Source organism: Pleurodeles waltl, chromosome 10, assembly GCF_031143425.1.
Source record: "Pleurodeles waltl isolate 20211129_DDA chromosome 10, aPleWal1.hap1.20221129, whole genome shotgun sequence".
In the NCBI taxonomy this organism is placed as follows: Eukaryota; Metazoa; Chordata; class Amphibia; order Caudata; family Salamandridae; genus Pleurodeles; species Pleurodeles waltl.
Window position 1 is genome coordinate 657,731,988 of NC_090449.1, and position 22,622 is coordinate 657,754,609.

At 47.9% G+C, this 22,622-nt stretch overlaps 1 protein-coding gene across 1 annotated transcript in view; it reads right to left on the reverse strand.

Annotated features, from left to right (window-relative positions):
* Positions 1-403: 403 nt before the first annotated feature.
* Positions 404-22,622, reverse strand: part of LMBR1 (limb development membrane protein 1) — a 785,226-nt gene continuing 763,007 nt past the window's right edge. The window contains exon 17 of the mRNA XM_069211146.1: positions 404-2,793. Coding sequence (XP_069067247.1) covers positions 2,708-2,793 — 86 coding nt within the window. The 3' untranslated portion in view covers positions 404-2,707. The remainder of the gene's footprint in view (positions 2,794-22,622) is intronic.

Below are 22,622 nucleotides of genomic sequence, written 5' to 3' on the forward strand. Positions count from 1 at the left end.
GGATGAAGACATTGCTGCTCAGATTAAGGTGGTCCCTAGGTGTCACAAAGATAAATTGTACACGGAAAAGAGTGGAGTCTGTAGAAAGTGCTATGGAACTGTTTTCACTCTCTATTTTTGTTTACTGGTCAAGACTTTTGACCTAAGATTCAATCCAAAAGAAGGCAGATCAAACAACCACAATTCAATTAGTTACTCAAAGCATGCAGAATGGAACAACATTAAGTGTTGCTATACTGTTCTAAAAGTAAGTCAACTGATCCATCGTCTGAATACCCTGATTTTATTTTGCACTCCTTTTCTGTTTTAGGTTGGTCCATGAATTCACCTGACTCAAATATAATCTTTCAAGGTTCACAAACATTAAATACTAAAAGACATAGTAAAGACATGTACAAGAAAATAAGTAAACTGTACATTTTTCTTTATTTTAGTTTTAAGACTTATCCCAAAACGTCACCTTTTTGCAGCATCACTGTCTGTGGGATCAGGGCTCTTCTATATATTTAACGTTGTCCTTCCTTGCACACCCTCCAGATGTTTAAGGAGCATATGCTTAAAATCCACCTAGGCGTTAAGATAGCAGACTGCTTTCAAACATAAGGGCTACTTTCTTATACTGAGAAATTACGATATCCCATTATGTTATGTTTTCAAGGACAACACAGTTGTGTAACAGATTTGTGATTTTGTATTTCAGTATTGTGCAACGATAATGAAAGATGCCCTTTTTGAAACATACAAGGTAACTCACAAGGCTCAGATTGTTATGGTCCCATTCCGTAAAGACTTCTATGGTTAAACCTTTAGGGAATAAGGACACTCAAAACTCATACTGGTTTATATGAGCATTTGTTCTGCACCAGTAATAACATCTTCTTTGAGGACTTCCAAAAACATGTTTTCGTTAATAACACTGCATATCAAAAAACAAAGTCTTTAAAATTACAATGTAAAAAAATACTAATTACTTAATATATCTTACATGAATGTACGTGACAACAAAGAGTCAAAAAATACAACTTTTCTACCGAACAACAAACAGTTAGGCTGGTCAAAAATCTGAATCTAGACTACTGTGCAAGAAATTTCCCAGAATCCCTTTGCTGCATAACGGCATGACTTGCTACAGCAGTACCAGGCAACAGATGTTATGCCATAAAATGTCAAAATCTGTTCTGACCCCTGAGTTTGCATTCGCACGCTATAAACTGCATCAAATGTTCACAATTTCATCTCCATGTTGCCGCCACGCATAAGAAGTCTACAAAAATAACTGCTGAAGTACATCGGTTATAACGCCACATGTAAAATCTATCAATTCCCTTTTTCACGTTTCTCCTTTTTATGTAAATCGCAGGCTCAACATTCTTCAGGGCTAGCGAAAAGCTATCAGCAATCTTCTTCTAGTTACTTTTATCCCATTTTCATTTTGGGCCGCAACCTTTTGAACACTGTACTATTAAAAGTATGGATTTCTACAAACCTCTTTGGTTGCAAGGCTCGTGGCAGGTTCCACCTGTGGATCCTGAAACACTGCTGTTGAGCATAATATTCGTCAGCCCACTCACCATCTCTGAAGACGATGCTAAAAGCATGCAGACTAATTTGGGGTTCACAGTTATTAACCCTCGAGCTGTCTTCCTGATGCGTAACAAAGGAGCATGACATGGTAGGAAGACGTGATTGAAGTAAACGCAAGCGTAAACTATTTTTTGGCTCAGATACCCTTCTCTTCCTTGTGTTTCGCATCTAAACCAGAATCACCAAATTGAGCCTTTTTATGCATGAGGCTGTGAAGAATGCTGCAAGGGAAGCAGGTGGAAATTGTGATACAAAGGGGATCCAGCGCTTGCGGACCAAGTGTTTTAGTGAGTATGCACATTTCACAAGTGACATCTCTAAGATTTTCTTTATGTAGATTTAAAATGGAATATATACACGTTTTAGGAAATCAAACTCGACGATATTATTAGGCAACCTACTGCCTATTGTTTTTCCTGCATATCTATGTGTTCTTATAGATTGAAGATAAAGTATCAGTGTGCTCGTTAGAAAGGCAGGATGAGACGGTAATTCCTCCCTCTATCCCGGGACATACAGGACAATAATTCATGAAGGGACCGACCACAAGGAGGATTGGGGGGGTAGGGTCATGTGGCTGTTGGTGTCAATTATAATCAATCACGATTCAATTAAGTTAAAGTTAAACCTAACAAAACTAGCCAGCGCACCAAAGTGCCTTTTGGTTTATCACTGAAACACTTAGTATTCAAGTGCTGAATTTCTCTTTAACTACGAAACAAGCAAGGAAAAGTAAAGGCAATATTTTGTGTGGCAACGAACAATACGATCCAAGGTGAAACAGTAACACAACATTCAAATTTCAAAGGCCCAGAACATAAAAATTGTAGCCATTTAAAAGCAGTCCATAAAAGTGGAAAAACACATTTTTGCACAAAGTCAAATTTCTGGACAAATCCTCTGAGATCCAACTGGAGTGACAAAAGGCTATGGAACAGTCGACCACAAGGATCTTGTGCAAAGAGTAGAAAATGGTTGTAACCAGGTATGAACTTCACTTGGAATGGAATATGGAAAAATGAAACATTACACAAATCGAGTTCAACTCTGCTGGATGAAGAGGAGAGGAATGTCACTGAGTTGTGACCTGCAGCTATCTGCTGATGTTATTTGATTGTAGATTTCACAGTGCTTTCTGGTGACCATTTGCAGAAGATTTAGCTGCCTCGGATTCTCTGGGAGTGGCAGATAGATGAAGTTTATCTAGACCTGCATACAAATTACAAATTGTTAGATGAACTTGTGGACAACCTGCACTCAATTTAACAAGACCACTTTATAACAGCACCATCATTCGCCTTGTCATCCAAGTTTCCATCTTAATCTGCAAATTGGTGTTATACAAAATAAAATTAGGTTAGGCAAGACTGGTGTAATTTCACTGGAGTATCAAGTCATATTACAACAACTCTGACCACCTTGGTGACACCGAAAGTGACACTACTCTGAACTATTTTAAGCTCTCTTTCTCCTGCATAACCAGGCAGTGACAAGAGGTCTGGATGGAAAATAATTTTACAGGTCTGGCTACAGACGGCTTCAGTGATCTGCCAGTTTGTGTAGTCAAGAACAAATAATACCTGGAAAGACATTCAGCCAACTCTAGGCATTCATATAGCCCACAGAACAGCATACAGATTGGGGCAATGCTTACATCCCCTTCAAACCGGCTTTGCTGGCAGTATTGGTCACATTTTAGATTACCCAAAGAACAGATTCTCGGTACCTGGAATTCAGGTCATGCATAGTGACGGCATTTCAACTGCTTGTAGCAGCTTCCTATTTGAATGGACCAAAAATGTGTGATATCTGCTAAGGGGTGGATGACTCTGGTGGTCATTACGACCCTGGCGGATTACTTCCGCCAGGGCCGCGGGACGCGGTGGCACCGCCGACAGGCCGGCGGTGCCCCGCGGGGCATTCTGACCGCGGCGGCTTAGCCGCGGTCAGAGAAGGGAAACCGGCGGTCTCCCGCCGGTTTCCCGCTGCCCCCAAGGAATCCTCCAAGCCGGCGCAGCTTGCTGCGCCGGCTTGGGGATTCCGACTCCCCCTCCCGCCATCCAGTTCCTGGCGGTTCTCCCGCCGGGAACCGGATGGCGGGAGGGGGAGTCGCGGGGCCCCCGTAAGAGGGCCCCAAAATGTATTTCACTGTCTGCCTTGCAGACAGTGAAATACGCGACGGGTGCAACAGCACCCGTCGCACCTTCCCACTCCGCCGGCTCTAATACGAGCCGGCATCCTCGTGGGAAGGGAGTTTTTCCCTGGGCTGGCGGGCGGTCTTTTGGAGACCGCCCGCCAGCCCAGGGAAAAACTCATAATACCCTCCGCGGTCTTCTGACCGCGGAGCGGTATTATGGAGGGCGGAATTCTGGCGGGCGGCCTCCGCCGCCCGCCGGAATCGTAATCAGGCCCTCTGTATTAACTCCTAGTTTTGTCAGCACTTAGTTTTTGTTTATTCCTAATTTTTTATTGAAAACATTTTTAAGAAGTAACAGAAATAAGAAAAAAACAGGCACAGAAACATCGCTATGCAGCAAAAATAAGTGAATAATCATGACATCTCTAAACAAACACATCCATGAAGGTAGTTACCATAGACGAGAGACTTGAAATCAATGGAAAGGGGTTGGAAAGAAGGAGAGCGGACAGATAGGAGAAATGTCGTGGGTACCAGGGAATAAGAGTAAACAAAGAGGAAATGCCAAGATTGAGGCAGGAGGCAAAATATAAAGAGGGCGGCCAAAATAGAAGAGGAGGGGGAATCAAGCAGGTGCAAAAAAGGAGATTGTTTAGCTACTTGGAGACGTAGCGATCTCCCTCTCGGTATTAACAGAGTTATGAGGTAGCAAGGCAAGGTAGGCTCTAAGCACCTGCCATAAGTCCTTTGGTCTCAAAGAAGGTGGCTGTAAGGAGGCATGGAGCTCACTAGTAGTATTGCAATAGGAGAAATCATGCAACCAAGCCGCAACTGTAGGGGTTGTACTGCTGCCCCAGTGGAGGGACACCTGGCGCTTAGCCAGCAGGAGCGCAATAGCTGTGTATAGCCGTATGCCTACAGGTAGGGGATTAACATATCCCAGAAGTGCCAACAGCGGGTTAGGAGCAAGTGACTGCTCAGTCATAAGGGATAGGATGGAATAAATATCCTCGCAAAACTGTGATATCAGTGCACAGGTCCAAGCCAGATGAACAAAATCAGCCTGTTCCATTGCACACTTGGGGCAACAATGCGACAGTCAGATTTAGTCTGGCTAGCACTTTAGGAGTGGTAGATGCTCACTGCAAATATTTATAGTGGAGTAATATATGAAAGTGATTGTTAGAAATCAGCTCAGCTTGCACGCAGCAGTAGTACCATGTTTTATCTGGACGGGGGTGTCCCATATCTCTTTCCCATGCAGCTCTAGTCCTCTGCACCCCAGTAGGTTGCAGCGGTAGCAAGGTTTGATATAAGTGAGATATGAGGTGAGCATCATAGGGGGCGATTACAATTATTGAGACAGGAGGGAATCTTCCAGCTCCACTGGATAAGAAGGCAGTGTGGTGTGCATTGCGCTATGCAATCGATGGAATATAAACCTGTCCATATGCAAGGAGCTATGTCCCTCCATTATGGCGGAGGCCAACGTCGCCCACAATGTCCATGTAGTGTGTAATAAGCAAGAGCTGAGTCAACTTCTCACAGGGCAGAGGGAGCCAGGGATTGCCAGGAAGGGGGAGATGTGGATAGTATAATGTATCATAGTACAAATTTTGTCATAGTTTGGACCAGACGCAGTAGGTAGAGGGGAGAGTGACTGTATCTCTGTCAGGTTTCTAGGCAACCCCACTGGGAGTATAGTGGAAAGGGAAAGGGCTTGTGTGCATTCTGGCCTAAGATATTGGATTGAAGCATCAAGCTGATGCTCGAATCCAATCGAGCATCAGAGTCAAAGTGAGACACTGCACCCAGATGATAAAGATGCAGATCAGGGACTCCAAAAACACCATGGCCGTAAGGGAGCATTAGCGTGCTCCAGCTGATGCAAGGGTGCTTGTCCGCCAATATAAGCTGTGTGAGTAGACTGCACGGGGTTTAAAAAAAACTTAGTTAAAACAACAGGGATATTAAAAAACAAGTACAGAAACCAGCGCAGAAACACCATTTTAATTATTGCGGTTCGACCCAACATTGATAAAGGCAGCCAGATCCAGTTGTCAACTTGGGTCTTGAGTCCGTCAATTGCCGCGCCATAATTGCTCCGGATTACTTCAGTCGTCCCTATGCAGGAAAATGCTAAGGTATTTGGGAGAGTCTTCGCATCACCTAAGCGGGTAAGCAAGAGCGCATGGGGTTATTGCCTCAGTAAGTGGAAAAAGCTTGGACTTAAACCAATTGACCAACAAGCCTGAGAAAAGCTCCAAATCGGATCACCTCCTCTATCAAAGGAGGAAGGTTAGTTGGGGGATTCCTGAAAGAAAAGCAGTATGTAGTCTGCGTAAAGAGGCACCAATAATGGGACTTGATGAAAACATACTCCTTGCTCTAGGTGTTTTTTTTGGGGAAGTACTGGACCAAAGGGTCCATGGTGATAATGACGAACAGCGGGGAATGTGGACATCCCTGCTGGGTACCACATGTTAAGGGAAAGAATTCAGAGTGTGCGTTTAGGGCATAGACACGCAAGTAGGGCCGTATATAACAGGATAATGAGGTCTCGGAAACCTCTAGGAACTCCCTGCTTTGTGAGGGTGCAGTACAAAAAGGACCATTCAAGGGAGTTGAATGCCTTCTCGGCTTCCAAGAGTGCCGTCACTGCTGGGAGAGTAGGGGAATATTTGATTGATCACAGTAAACACAGTGCATAGATTGTGTGAAGTGTACCCGCGTGGTACAAATTCTGATTGCACAGGGGAAAAAATTTGATCCATGAGCAAGGAAAGACACGTAGCAATAATCATGGCCAGTATTTTGTCGTCATGTTGTGGCAGTATTTTGATTACCAGCGACAATGGTCTGTATGAGTGCAGAAATGGGTGGGGGGGGAGCTTACCCGATTTAAGCAGGAGGGTAAGTATCGCTTTGCGGAGAGTGGTGGGGAGAGTACCCAGCCTTGGCATACACTTCAAGCAAATGTGGAACCAGAATAGCCTTATACGCTTGTAGGAAAGTAACCTCTTTCTTGGCATGGTTACCCAATTGTCTGCCTGTTGTCGGTGTGTTTGACTGTGTCCACTGGGATCCTGCTAACTAGGACCCCAGTGGTTATGCTCTCTCCCTTCTAACTTGGTCACTATACCTTTTTCTTCACACAACTGGCATACTGGTCCCCCCGTATAAGTCCATACTATATGGTACCTAGGGCATTGGGGTACCCTGGGGAGCCCTCTGGGGTGCAGCAGTTATAGGGAGCCCATGCAAAGGGTTCTGCAGGCCTATCATTGCAGTGCATGCACCAGTTTTCACTACAGGTCACTGCACCAGGTCACTATAAGTCACCCCTATGGTAGGCCCTCTCAGCCCAGAGGGCAGGGTGCAGATACCTGTGTGTGAGGGCACCCTCTGCACTAGAAGAGGTGCCCCCACAGACTCCAGGGCCATTTTCCTGGACTTTGTGAATGCAGAGACGCTATTTTACACATGTACTGGACATAGGTCACTACCTATGTCCAGCTACATGATGGTAACTCCGAACCTGGGCATGTTTGGTATCAAATATGTCGGAATCATACCCTAATACTGTTGCAAGTATTTGATGTATGATTCCATGCACTCTAGGGGCTCCTAAGAGACCCCCCCAGCACTGCTATCACCAGTCTTACAGGGTTTTACGGGCAGCCCAAGCTGCTGCCACCCCTCAGGCAGGTTTCTGCCCTCCTTCTGCTTGATTTGATCAAGCCCATGAAGGCATAACAAAGGATTTCCTTTGGGAGAGAGAGGTAACACCCTCTCCCTTTGGGAATAGGTGTGACTGACTTGGGAGGTGTAGCCTCCCCAAGCAACTGGTATGCTTTGAAGGACACATTTGGTGCCCTCCATGCATAAACCAGTCCACACCAGTACAGGGACCCCCAGTCCCTGCTCTGGCGCGAAACTGGACAATGGAAAGGGTAGTGACCACTCCCCTGTCCATCACCACCTCAGAGGTGGTGCTCAGAGCTCCTCCAAAGGGTCCCTGGGTTCTGCTATCTTGTTTCCAAGGTTGGCAGGGAACTCTGGGAACATCTGAGTGGTCAGGCCAGGCAGGTGACGTCAGAGCCTCCTCCTGATAGGTGCTTACCTGGCTAGGTGACCAATCCCCCTTTCAGGGCTATTTAGGGTCTCTCTCTTGGGTGGGTCCTCAGATTCGGCTTGCAAAATTTTGGCAGGACTCCTCTGCAACCTCCACTTCGACTTCTGGCCTCCGGAACTGCAACTGGAACCTCCAGGACATAACAAGCTGCTTCCAGGAAGAAGAACTCTTCCGCAACATTGTTTCCAGGGCTCCTGCCAGCAAGGGCAACATTTCCATCAGATGTGCATCCACTGAGGATAGCCTGTCTTCAGTCTGCACTAGAAGAAAGAAGGAATCTCCCTTGGAGTGAAGCAGCCACTCCCCTGCAGGCACCTGCTGCAGTGAAGCCCAGCTGCATGGATCTTTCCCCATCTTGAGCTGCGTGGATCCTGCATCATGGGTGGTGGTCCAGACTAGTCCTCTTGGTCCTCTCTGCCAGCTGTCGAACTTTGGTGGAGGTAAGCCTTTGCCTTCCCATGCAGGACAATACCCTAGTGCACTGCGTCTCTTGCAGCTGCCAAGGCTTGTTTGCATCGCCTCCAAGGGATCTTCAGGCGAGGTGTAGAGGTGTAGCTCCAGTCCCTAGCACTCCTTCCTGTGATACACAGCCCTCTGCATGGGTCTCCTGCACTGTGGGATCCTTTCCTGTAGTGTTGCGTGGGCTCCTTCTGTGTCCCCGTCCTTTGGGACTCCTGTGGCTGCTACCTCTGCTCCTGTGGACTCTCCGTGTTGCTGAGGGTCTCCTGTGACTCCCCCTCCTGGACCTTGCTGGTCCCCAGCAGCAACATTTTTCCACTTACTGCAAGTTTTGCCTTTGCCAAGGCCTGTTGGTGGAATTCCGGCACAGACACCAGTCTGCAATCTTCACTCCAGCATGGGACATCATCTGCATCCAGCAGGAACTCTTCACCAGCTTCAGGGCTGCAGAGCTGACATGTTTGTCCTCACCGTCGACCAACTCCTTCAAGTACAGCTGGGTGGGTAGTATCTCCTACTCGTCCTGGACTTCACTGTGACTTTTGGACTTGGTCCCCTCTATCCACAGGTCTTCTCCCGAAATCCACTGCTGGTTTCTTGCAGCCTTGTCTGGGTGTCCTCTTTTCTTCTTTTCCTTCCTTTTGGGTGGTTTGGGGGAAATTCCAGTGATTTACTCCTGTTTTCCTGGTCGCTGGGGGATACTGTGATAATTACCTTTGCGGTTTTCTAGTACTCCCAGCTCCCCTCTACACATTCCACTTACATAGGTGGGGGGGTCTTGGGTTCCCATTTCCTTTATTAGGTATATGGTTTTGGCTCCCCCTAGAGTAATTATTGGTTATTGCTATTTGCACTGTTTGTTTCACCTTTTCTATGCCTATTACTGTTTACTAGTGTATATATTTAGTGTGTTACTTATCTTCAATTGGAGGGTTGCCTCTCTAGTACTTTGTGGTATTGTGTTCCCAAAATAAAGTACCTTTATTTTTGTACAACTGAGTGTTTTGTTTCATGTGTGTAAGTGCTGTGTGACTATAGTGGTATTGCAAGAGCTTTGCATGTCTCCTAGAGAAGACCTGGCAGCTCATCCACAGCTACCGCTAGAGAGCCTGGCTTCTAGACACAGCCTAAACTTCACTAAGAAGGGATACCTGGACCTGGTATAAGGTATAAGTACATTGGGCACCCGCCACACACCAGGCCAGCTTCCTACATTGGCAGCAGAGGTGGGATAAGCACTTGCAGTTGCCTATCACTTGGTACCTTCCACAGGAAAGACCACTTACTAGCTAGGGGTCTACACTTATACCTAGTTTCAGGAAACCGCCTCTTGGGTTTGGATAAGAGAAGGGTCTTGGCATAGCCCTTACTCCAAACTTCTTTAGGGGACTTAAGAGTAGTTAGGGACCCTACACCACTTTAGCTAACTAAAATGCTTTAAGAACAGGGCACATCTCAGGTTATAGACTCACATTATGTGGGTCTCACCTTCCAAGAGTTGAGATATATGTGCTCAGAAAGGAACCTGAAGACAGGGAAGAATGCTAATAAGAGTCTGCTCTTGGGCCTGCTCCTCCAGGATGACCAGGACCATGCTGGTAGCCAGGGGGAAGAGGAGTATGCAGATTCTAGCCCTCCAGTGTTAGAGAGACAGGATGTAGACACCGAGGAGAGTCAGCAGGGTTCCTCAGAGGATCACAGAGTCCCCAGTAAACCCTGTAGCCTAGCTGGGAGCACCTCAGGAAGTGGGAAGGGAAACCATAATAGTAGGACCCCCCTTTGTGCTAAGAGGGTTAGTGGAAAGGGTTACTAAGCATAGGGACAGATCCTCCTCTGCCCACTCTCATGTCACCTCAGTATCTGAGGGGACACACACCACGACTCCAGGGGAATATTCTCTAGACCGGGAACTCAGGAAACTGAGACTGGATGAGGCCAGGCAGACTGCAGCAGCAACAACAGCTAGCCCTAGACAGGGAGGCCTTGGCAGTGGAGAGAGAGAGAGAGGCAGGGTTCAGGGTTAGCACCCCATGGTGGCAGAAGCAACTTTGATTTCAGGGAGCCTAGGGTCAGGGAAGACCCTTGATTCCATAAACCTTCGTAAAGGTGTCCCCCCCCACCCCCCTACAAGGAGGGGGATGACATCCACAAGTGGTTCTCTGCTCTGGAGAGAGCTTGTAAAATACAGAGGGTCCCCCAGAGACAGTGGGCTGCTATCCTTTGCCTCTCCTTCTCTGACAAGGAAAGGGATAGACTTCCTTGCTGTCAGAGAGGAGGCTGCTGATAATTACGCTGTGTTGAAATCTGCCCTTTTAGACGGTTTTGGTCTTACCACTGAACGATACAGAATAACGTTCAGGGAGACCAGGAAAGAATTCTCCCAGGATTGGGTTGGTTTTGTGGATTGCTCTGTGAAGGCTTTGTAAGTCTGGTTACATGGTAGCAAAGTCACTGATTATGAGGGCTTATACAATATTATTCTGACAGAGCATATACTTTATAATTGTGCGTCAGATTTGTTGCACCAGTACTTGGTAGACTCAGAAAGAAGGCAGACAAATAAGTCAGAAGAAGGGTGAGCAGAAAAGCTCACACAGGGGATGACAAAGACAAGAAAAAGGAAGCAGGTAAGTCTCAGGACAAGGATGGGGACAAAAACAAATCTAAAGAGTCTTCACCAGGCCCACAACATTACTCTGGGGGTGGGACGAAAACTTTTTCTTCCTCCTCCCATAACAAGAAGCCTTGGTGCTATGTTTGCAGAAACAAAGGCCATAGGCTAGGAGACAGCACCTGTCTAAGAAGAGCACCAAGCCACCCACCACTACAAACTCCAGCTCCAGCTCCAGCTCCACCACCAGTGCCCCTACTAGAAGCAGTAGTGGTTCAGGAAACATTAGCCAATCCAAGGATGTAGCTGGGCTCACTTTAGGATGTGTGGCGGGGGCTGGCTTAGTTAGGGAGACTACTGAGGCTGTTTTAGTCTCAGGTGGGGGCATTGGTCTTGACACCCTTGCTGACTGACCCCTTAACATGGGTAAGTACAGGCAGCTGTCCTTAATAAATGGCGTTCAGGCAGAGGCCTACAGGGACACAAGTGCTAGTATAACTATGGTGACTGAAAAAACTGGAGTCCCTTGAGCAACACCTACTTGGTCATCAGTACCAAGTGACTGAGGCCCACAACAATACTGTGTGCCACCCCATGGCAGTTGTTGATTTCAGCTAGGGTAGGGGGGCTACTGGTCCAAAGAAAGTTTATAGTGTCCACAGACCTATCTGTAGAGTGTCTACCAGGGAACGACTTGGAGACTTCGGCTTGGGCTGAAGTAGAGTTGGAGGTCCATGCAGCAATGTTGGGCATTTGTTTTGCTTCACTAATGACTGAGCTGAAACACTCATGCACTGACAAAAATCTCTGAAATGCACTTCCTAATCCAAAGAAGACATTTATTATTTCACTACACAATGTTCCTAAAAGGAGATTAGCATGCTGAAAGCACACGTTGAAAAATGGTCACAGCAATTAAATGAAAACATGCACAAATGATTCTACACTGCAATATACACAGCACATATATGTATCTATATTATAAGGCAAAGCAAATAATGAATTAAAAAAATATGCATCACTATGAGGCAAGGGCAAAACTGCTTCATTTCCCTCCTGTTCAGCATCAGATTGCCAGATCCCACAATCGATCGAGGAGAGAGAGAGGTCAATTATCCTCACGGGATGGATGGCACACTCCAGCGTCCTGGATATGCCTAAGATCTGCAAACACTCTCTGTCCCCGGTCCATCTGGTCTCGGCCTCTTATACTTTGAACAAACAAGAGAGGAACATTTTAGAACCTCCCTCTCCCTGCAGAAGTTTATTTATTCAAAAAATGCTGTTTGCTTTAGGCCAGCTTTGAAAATAACAAGTCGGGATAGGCCACAATCCCACGGTGCCAATTCAAAACAAGACCGTTACATGCCGTCTGAGTACATTCTTATCAGCCTAAGCCCTTGGTAGGAAAGAACACAACAAATAAAACATGTGCACTTTGTACAATGTGGAAAACTGCTAAATTAAAGTCAATAGGCAAAATGAAGCTGGTGGTCACTAATGTGAAAGTGTGCTGCTAGGCTAAGTGCAACATGGGGTCAGTGGTCAAATCTCATATTTCACTACAGCATCCCAGGGCATATTTTTGCTTTGACTAGGGCACAGGCCAAGAAGCAAAAAGAGCAAGGAAATTTGGAACCTGGAACAATGGCCCAAGAATGTCTGAAACCAAAGGGCAGGAAAGGCAAAAAGTTGTCCACTACCCCACCCTCCAGTGAGGATTCCACCTTTGAGGAGGAGGCATCCACTCCCTTGGCTGAATCTACACCTGAGGAACTGAAAGCTGACATTGCTGAGCTCTTGGTGCAGGGGGGCTTGCCAGGGAGGAATTCAGTATGGCACAGAAAACCTATCCCACACTAGAAGGGTTAAGACAGCAAGCTGTCCTTCAGGAAGCAGGGGAGGTCAGTGGCACCCACAAGCTGTAATGGGAAGACAACCTCATACTCAGAACCAAGGGAACCCAAACCTGGTGCTACCAGGAAGTTGATAGTACCTCTGCAGGATAGATAATTTTTGTTGACCCTCACCCATGACATACCCCTGGCAGGTCACCTGCGGCAAAGCAAGACTTGGGACAGACTTGTCCCACACCTTTACTGGCCCCCATTTGTCTGAAGATACAAAGGAGTTTTGTTGCTCCTGTGTCACCTGTTAAGCCAGTGGCATGACAAGTGGCAACCCAAAGGCTCCCTTAATTCCACTGCTAGTGGTTGGGGTTTCCTTTGAGAGGGTTGGGGAGGATATTGTTGGCCTCCTAGACCTGCCCACTGCCTCTGGAAACAGATTCATACTGATGGTGGTGGACCATGCTACCAGGTATCCAGAGGCTATACCTCTAAGGACCACTACATCTCCTGCGGTGGCAAAGGACCTCCTGGGAATTTTCTCCAGAGTCGGGTTCCCAAAAGAGGTGATATCAGACAGAGGTACAAACTTTATGTCTGTATACCTTAAGGCCATGTGGTAGGAATCTGGTGTAACTTTTAAGTTCACCACCCCTTATTACCCCAAAACCAATGGTTTGGTAGAAAGGTTCAATAAAACTCTTAAGGGCATGATCATGAAACTCTCTTAAAAACTCAGAAGGAGATGGGATATCCTACCGCCATGCCTCCTTTTTGCCTACAGAGCGGTTCCTCAGAAGGGAGTGGGCTACAGCCCCGTTAAACTTATGCTCTGACACCCTGTTAGGGGTCCACTTGCTCTTCTAAGGGAGGGCTGGGAACAACTTCTCAAGTCCCCTAAACAAGACATTGTGGATTATGTACTTGGCCTCAGATCCAGGATGGCTGAGTACATGAAAAAGGCCACTAAAAGCCAAGAACTGTAGAAGCAGTGGCATGACCAGAAGGCTGTCCTAACGGTTTACCAGCCAGGGCAGAAAGTGTGGGTCCTGGAGCCTGTGGCCCCCCGGGCACTCCAAGACAAGTGGAGTGTCCCCCACACCATAGTGGAGAAGAAGGGTGAGAGGTCACCTACTTGGTGGATCTTGGCACTCCCAGAAGCCCTTCAGGGTGCTTCATGTGAAGCGCCTTAAGCCCTGTTATGACAGGGCTGACGTAACCCTGCTCATGGCCACTGTTTAGGGACAGAAGAAAAGAGTGACCCTCTTCCTGACCTCTTCTTCACCACTGTAGCTGATGGCTCAGAGGATAGGGTTATCCTAACAGACTGTCTTTCTGAGTCTCAGAAGTAGGACTGCAAAAACCTTCTAGTGCAGTTCTCAGAACTGCTTTCTCTGACACCCGATCAGACAACAGGGTGTGAACACACCATTGATACAGGGGACAGTTTTCCTTTTAAAAGAATGTTTGTGCAGGCAGCCTGACCATGTTGGAGACTGCATCAAAGCAGAGGTGCAAAAAATTCTAGACCTAGGAGTCATTGAGCACTCTAACAGTCCTGGGCTAGCCCAGTGGTGCTAGTTCCAAAACCTCGCTCTCAAAATGGGTAGAGAGATAGATGGGCTTTTGTGTTGTTTACAGAGGGCTCAACACTGTCACAAAAACTGATCTTATCCCTGGGGCAGATGAGCCTACAGATACACTGGCATCTGCCAAGTATCTTAGCACATTTGATCTGACTGCAGGCTATTTGCAGATCAAGTTATCAGATGATGCTAAAGCAGAGACAGCATTTTCAACCATTGGAGGGCATTATCACTTCACAGTGATGCCCTTTGGTTTGAAAAATGCATCTGCCACTTTTCAGAGGCTAGTGAATACAGTCCTCCTAAGTTTGGAAGCCTATAGTGAAGCTTTTCTCTAGATGATATAGCTGTCTTTAGCTCCACATGGGATGACCACCTGGTCCACCTCTAGAATGTTTTGGAGGCCCTGTAAAACGTAGTCCTCAATATCAAGGCCTCTATGTGACAGATATGGCAGGGGAAGGTTGTGTATCTGGGCCACCTGGTAGGTGGAGGCCAGATTCAACCACTGCGGGGGAAGATCCAAACTATTTTAGATTGGACTCCCCCGCTACATAGACCCAGATGAAAGCCTTCTTAGGCCTCACTGGGTAAGACAGGAGGTTCCTCAAGAACTATGACTCCATTTTAGCCCCTCTTAATGAACACAACGCTAAAAGAATGCCTACAAAAGTTTTGTGGACAGCTAGCTGTCAAAAAGCCTTTGAGGACCTAAAACAGGCCATGTGCTCTGCACCCGTGTTAAAAAGCCCTGACTACTCCAAGAAGTTAATAATTCAGACTGATGCTTCAGAGGTAGTGGTTTAAGCAGTTCTTTCACAACTTAACACTGATGGCCAAGACCAACCAGTTGCTTTCATAAGAAGAAGGTTGACTCCCCAGAATGAGGCGTTGGTCAGCTATAGAAAAGGAATCTGTGGTCTGGGCCTTGAAGAAGCTGAGGCCATACCTCTTTAGCACTCACTTCATTGTTAAGACAGACCACAAGCTCCTTCTATGGGTCAAACAGATAAAAGGAGAAAACCCCAAATTTTTGAGGTTGTCCATATCCCTACAAGGAATGGACTATACTGTGTAACATAGACCTGGCAGTAATCACTCCAATGCAGATGGACTCTTCAGATATTTCCACTTAGACAATGAAGACTCATCTGGGCAAGGTTAGCATTCTTGTCCTTCGTTGGGGGGGGGGGGGGGGGGAGGAGGGGGGAATTCAGCCTGTGTAGGAAAGTACCCTCTTTCTTGGCATGGCTAGCCCCATTTTCTGCCTGTTGTCAGTGAGTTTGACTGTGTTTACTGGGATCCTCCTAGCCAGGACCCCAGTGGTTATACTCTCTCTCTTCTAACTTGGTAACTGTACTTTTTTCTTCTCACAATTGACTTATTAGTCCCCCGTGTAAGTCCCTAGTATATGGTACCCCGGTACCCAGGGCATTGGGGTACTAGGGGATCCCTATGGGCTGCAGAAGTTATTCTGCTACCCATAGGGAGACCATGCAAAGGGTTCTGCAGGCCGGCCATTGCAGTCTGCGCGAAATGTTTTCACTACAGGTGCGAAATTGGACAATGGAAAGGAGAGTGACCATTCCCCTGTCCAACACCACCCCAGGAGTGGTGCTCAGAGCTCCTCCAGACGGTCCCTGGGTTCTGCCATCTTGTTTCCAAGGTTGGCAGGGAACTCTGGGAACATCTGAGTGGTCAGGCCAGGCAGGTGATGTCAGAGCCCCCTCCTGATAAGTGCTTACCTGGCTAGTTGATCAATCCCCCTTTCAAGGCTATTTAGGGTCTCTCTCTTGGGTGGGTCCTCAGATTCGGCTTGCAAAATTCCAGCAGGACTCCTCTCCAACCTTTACTTTGACTTCTGGCCCCCAAAACTGCGACTGATACCTCCAGGACTCAACAAGTTGCTTCCAGGAAGATCTCTTCTGCAACACTGTTTCCAGGGCTCCTGCCAACAACTGCAACATTTCCGTTTACTGTGCATCCACTGAGGGTGGCGTGTCTTCAGTCTGCACTAGAAGAAAGAATGAATCACCCTTGGAGTGAAGGAGTCACTCCCCTGCATTCGCAGGCACCTGCTGCAATGTCGACCGGCTGCGTGGATCTCCTCTCATCTTCAGCTGCGTGGATCCTGTATCATGGGTGTTGGTCTGGAGGAGTCCTCTTGGTCCTCTCTGCCACTGTCGAACTTTGGTGGAGGTAAGCCCTTCCTTACCACGGAGGACAGTACCCCCGTGTACAGCATCTCTTGCAGCTGCCAACGCTTGTTTGCATCTCCTCCAACGGATCTTCAGGCGATGTGTAGCTCCAGTCCCCAGCCTTCCTTCCTGTGAAGCACAGCCCTCTACATGGTTCTTCTGCGTCATGCGATCCCTTCCTGTAGTGCTGTGTGGGCTTCTTCTGCGACTTCTGTGTCTCCGTTCTGGGGGACTCCTGTGGGTGCTGCCTGTGCTCCCGTGAACTCTCTGTGTCGCTGAGGGCCTCCTTTAACTCCCCCTCTTGGGTTGAGTCCTCCCGTGTTTTTCTGGTCCCCGGAAGCACCACTTTTCCATTAACCGCAACTTTTGCCTTTGCCAAGGCTTGTTAGTGGAATTCCTGTACAGGCGCCCATCTGCAATCTTCACTCCCACATGGGACATCATCTGCATCCATCAGGAACCCTTCGCCGGCTCCAGGGCTGCAGTGCTGACCTGATCTTCCTCACCACCGACCAATTCTTGGGTGGGTAGTAACTCCTATTCCTCCTGGAGTCCACTGTGACTTTAGGACTTGGTCCCCTCTCTCCACAGGTCTTCTCCTGGAATCCACCGCTGGTTTCTTGCAATCTTGTCTGGGTGTCTTCTTTTCCTTCCTATTGGGTTGTTTGGGGGAAATTCAAGTAATTTACTCCTGCTTTCCTGGTCGCTGGGGGGTACTGTGTTACTTACCTCTGCGGTTTTCTAGCACTCCCACCTCCCCTCTACACATCCCACTTACCTAGGTGGGGGTCTTGTGTTTGCATTCTATTTTTTAAGTATATGGTTTGGGCTTCCCCCTAGGGTCACTATTGGTTATTGCTATTTGCACTGTTTCGTAACCTTTTCTATACCTATTTTGTTTACTGGTGTATATATTTACTGCATTACTTACCTCCTATTGGAGGGTTGCCTCTCTAGAACTTTGTGGTATTGTGTTCCAAAAAAAGTACCTTTATTTTTGTACAACTGAGTGTTTTCTTTCATGTGCATAACTGCTGTGTGACTATAGTGGTATTGCATGAGCTTTGCATGTATCCTAGATAAGCCTTGGCTGCTCATCCACGGCTACCTCTAGAGAGCGTGGCTTCTAGACACTGCCTACACTTCACTAAGAGGGGATACCTGGACCTTGTATAAAGTGTAAGTACCTTGGGCACCTACCACACATTAGGCCAGCTTCCTATAATGCTTTATAAAAATCACCAGTGAGGCCGTCCAGGCCAGGGGCCTTAGAACCAGTGATAGCCAGAATGATCTCCTCTCAGGTAAGGGTGAGGCCAGGAAGTGCTGCTGACCACTGTCCAGTCACACCATTGCAATCTCTGAAAGATAAACAGCTAAGGCTGTCTCTGAAGTATTTACGTGGGATGTGTATAGCTGCTTGTAATACGTTGTGAACGTGGCCAGTATGGTCATGGTGCCATCCTTCTAAAGCTAACCTGTGACATAGGAGGCCCGGTAAGGAGGGCAGAATACCTGCGCTAAAGTGAGGCTGGTCTTTCGCCCTCCCCATATCTGATTGCCCTAGTGTATTCACTCAAAAAGGCAACTTCACAGGTGGCCATTTCCAGAAACTCCTGCAATAATAAGGATCTACTGTATAAAGGTGAGTAAGGGGTGAGGGATATATTTTGGTGATCTAGGTTGTGCAGCTGCCTCTCAACCCTGGATAAATCACCCCTTTTGTTACGGAGGACTCACACATATTTAGCTATACAAACTTCCCTAATATATGTTTTGAAGGCTTCCCGAAGCACTGATTGGGTCTGCACAGTCCCTGTGTCAAGGCAAAGTATTTAGTAATTGCATCACATACTTCAGTGCAAAATATCTCATTGCATAGCGCATTGGGAGGAAAGTGCCAGGAGCCAATGGCAGGGCACGAACAGGGGATGCACAATGCAGCCATAACTGGAGAGTGATCTGACAAATTATGAGGGTTGTGAACAAAGGCAGAGAGCCACAGTAGCAATCCGTGCGAGATACCAATAGTCGATACAGGTCCATAGATTACGTGGGACAGAGTAGTAGGTGTAGTTCCTTGTGTGTGGGTGCCTAGAGTGCTGGGCATAAGTAAGATGAAAAGTACTGAGCAGCTCCATAAGGGCATGGAGTGAATGTGACTTGGTGCCGATAGAAGAACCAGTGGAATCCAAACAGGGACAGCAGGTAATGTTAAAATATCCACCAAGGAGAATATGCTCCGTTTGGAATCGGCTCATGTGGGTAGAGAGGTCCTGAAAGAACTCAAGGTAATCAACACCGGGGGCATATACATTGACTAGCAAAATAGACTTGCCAGACAATTCACTGGAGACATGGAGATATCGGCCATCAGAGACCGAGTCTTGGCTGACAAAGTGGATACTTTTAGGATTTAACATGCGTACACCACAGGAATAAGAGCTGTAATGCGCAAAAAAATGGTCTGCGCCCCATGTAGAAATATAAATGCAAGAGCTATGGGGCGCTACATTTGTCCCCTGCAGGAATGCCATGTCTAATTAGGTTGATAGAACCTGCTTTCCCTTCCACAGGTTGTTTTAACACTTGATATTCCATGTCATGCATGATAGGTCAATAAAGCGAGTGCCATTAACCAGTGTCATCTGGTAAGTAGCATTTCATAATTGGTGGATGTAACGTGTGAGAAGAAAGGAACATCAGAGCACATCTAGGAGTAAAGCTTCTGTGTAACAATTCAACAATAACTACTGTTTCCATTCCTCCTTCCACATCGGAGTATGCAAATACCAGTGGATCCCAATAATTCCCCAAAAAACTAACAAACTTAACATGTCGGTGTACACCTCGGGGATGTGGCAACACTCCGCAATGTGGCGCTGTGTAGTTGTAGATGAGATCTAGTACATTGCGGAAGCCGCTAGCTTGATGTGTACCAAAAAACTACAGTGTTCATGACAGTCTGTTTCATGTGGTCATCCGGGCAGATACAGCGGGAGAGTCAACATACAAAAAGGGCTACTAAGTAAATGACTTTCATGATGAAGAATCAGTATTCGGCACAAGCGAGAGGGGGCAAGGGAGTCCGCGTTCATGAGAAGTCGCTACTATTTTATGTTTTCAGAAAAGCGCGGCATTGGCGGGTGAGTTAAAGATATGGTATTTACTGTTCAGTTCAATCCGGAGGCGTGTTGGGTAAAGCATACCATACCGAAGCCCAACTTTCTTGAGTGTCTATTTGACAACTGCATATTTGCGCCTTGCCCCCTGCACCATCTGGATAAAGTTGTGGAACAGGGACAGAGCCATGCCCTGGTAGTGCAGCAGTCCCTTCTCGCGGGCCAGGCACAGAACAGTATCCCGATCACAAAAATGATGTAACCAGGCAATTATCAATCGTGGAGGGGCACCTGGCACAGGACGTGAACCTAAGGACCTGTGAGCTTTCTTGATGACAAATGTGTCGGTGAAGGGTCTCCAAGCACATCTAACAGCAGCTTATCAAAAAAAAGGTCCATGCAGCCTGTGTTAGTGGATTCCGCCACCCCTGCTATGTGGATGTCATTGCACATGTTATACTGCAAAGAGTTTGCCTCTAAATTCTCGTTTTTGGTGATCTTAAGTAAACGTTCTGCACTGCCCAGCCACTTGTTGGTGTCTGAACCGCCGTATTCCAGTTTAAAATATGTGACTCTTCGTACCAGCCAACCTAGTCTGTGCGTTCATTTATGCGATCAATCAGTGTGGGGAGGGCACCAAATCGTGTATCAATGGCTTTAAAGCCCGCCAGAAACTCAGCCATAATTGTGGTTGTTCCAACCCGTGGAGGGGCAGAGGCACTGGTTGGGTCCTCATCTGGGGGGGGGGGGGTCTCAGAGTCCGTACATTGTGGGGTCTTATTAGGGTTGAAGGAGAGGTGTTGCTGTTTACGGCTTCCATGCCCCATTGTGACGTTGCAAGTGGACACTAAAAGGGTGCGCAGTGGGGGTAGCAGACTCAACAAGCACAGGAGCAGGTTAAGTAGAGCCATGGAGACACAGTCAGCATATAATGTATGGGCAACACGTCGGGCAGGACTATCAGGGAAATAGCAGTCCGCACCAGCACTGTGCATCAAAATGGGGGTATGAATGTTACAGGAATAGCTGGCAGTCGCATGAGGTGATGGGCTAAAGCAGTGGTTCCCAAACTTTTTCAAACCCCGGCTCCTTTGACCTGTTGGCCGTGTTGGCCACGGCTCCCCATTATGTTACTTTTTTTTGGCGGGTGGGGGAACGTAATCCCAGCCTTTACCTGTACCTACACTATTTACAGTTTGTCTTCTTTATTCTCTCCTTCAGGTTGCTGAAAACCATTTATTGGAAACTATTTTTGTTCTTTGGTCATAGGGATATTATTAATGGTACTTTGGCGCCCTCCGCTGGTCACAATAATTAATGCAGGGGGTTTTGTTTCCAATACCACGATGAAAAGCTGCAGATTCAAAGCACCTCTGAGTGGTTTCCAGACTGTGTGCGGCGCCCCTGGCTAGTTTTGAGGGCGCACCAGGGAGCCGCGGCGCACAGTTTGGGAACCACTGGGCTAAAGCATAGCAACACATGGCGTCCCAGGTGCGAGGTCACAGTGGCAGGTTATACGTGCATAGCAGCTAAGCAAGAGGAAATAGGCATTGTGGCTTCCCACAGCAGGACACATGAACCAGTCATGGTATATTTCCCACCTGTGAAGGTCGCCGCAAGCGGACATGTCCGCAGGTCCCCAGGGCCCCCATGCATCCATCCAGATTTCATGGTGCCCGAAGGGGCGTGAGTACACTGCAGTCAATCAATAGATTTATAAAGCGCGCTACTCACCCGTTAGGGTCTCAAGGCACTGGGGGTGGGGGGGGGAAACGCTACTCGTCAAATAGCCATGCTTTGAGGCGTTTCCTGAATGTTAGGAGGTCCTGGGTCTGGCGTAGCTGGAGTGGTAGCACGTTCCATGTCTTGGCGGCGAGGTGTGAGAAGGATCTTCCTCCGGCGGTGGTGCGTCGGATGGTGGCGAGGGCAAGGTTGGCAGAGCAGAGAATACGTGCGGGAGTGTGGAAGGCGAGTCTGGGGTTGAGGTAGGCGGGTCCTGTTTTGTAGAGGGCTTTGTGAGCGTGGGTCAGGAGCTTGAAGGTGATCCTTTTTGGTATGGGTAGCCAGTGCAGGTTTCTGAGGTGGGGGGAGATGTGGTTGCGGTGTGGTATGTCGAGGATGGGCCGGGCGACCGCATTCTGGATCTGCTGTAGCTTTGATAGAAGTTTGTCTGTAGATACGGCATAGAGGGCGTTAACGTAATCCATTCTGCTGATGACCAGGGCGTGGGTGACGGTTTTTCTAGTCTTGACGGGGATCCCCTTGAAGATCTTCCGGAGCATGCAGAGGATGTTGTAGCATGAGGAGGTGATAGCGTTGACCTGCTGAGTCATGCTGAGAGTGGGGTCCAAGATGAAACCAAGTTTGCGAGCCTGGGTGGTGGGTGTTGGTCCGGTGCCTAGGGATTTGGGCCACCAGGAGTCGTTCCAAGCTGAGCGGTTGGGGCCGAAGATGAGGATCTTGGATTTGTCGGTGTTGAGCAGTAGTGGGAGCGGGGGACAAAAGCGAGCACAGCGTGTCCGTTGCAGCCGCCCAGTGTCCAATATAGCGCTGCCGGTGTCCAGGTATGCAGCGCGCAATATCACTTAGCGCAGGAGCTGGCGTCTAGTAACAGGCCACCCTGCGGACCAGGGCTTGTGACAGCGTGACAACGAGGCTGCGCTGGTGCATAGAAGCTGCGCGGCTCACCTCCAGGTGCTCTGCAGTTGAAGACGCCAGGGACCGGTATAGTCTGGAGCCAGGTCTGCAAGCGGATCTCAACATTGGGCTGCGCACATCACAGCTCCGCCTTCAGGCTCGTCCGTGGACCCTATTTCCACTGGGCCTCCGAGGGCTTCATCAAACTGCAGGAGCGGGGAGCCAGAGGGGTGGCAGATCACAGGGTTCCAAGGCGCCAGTGGTTGTCTCGCAGGGTCTTGGTCCTCGTGCCCCTCCAGCCCCACC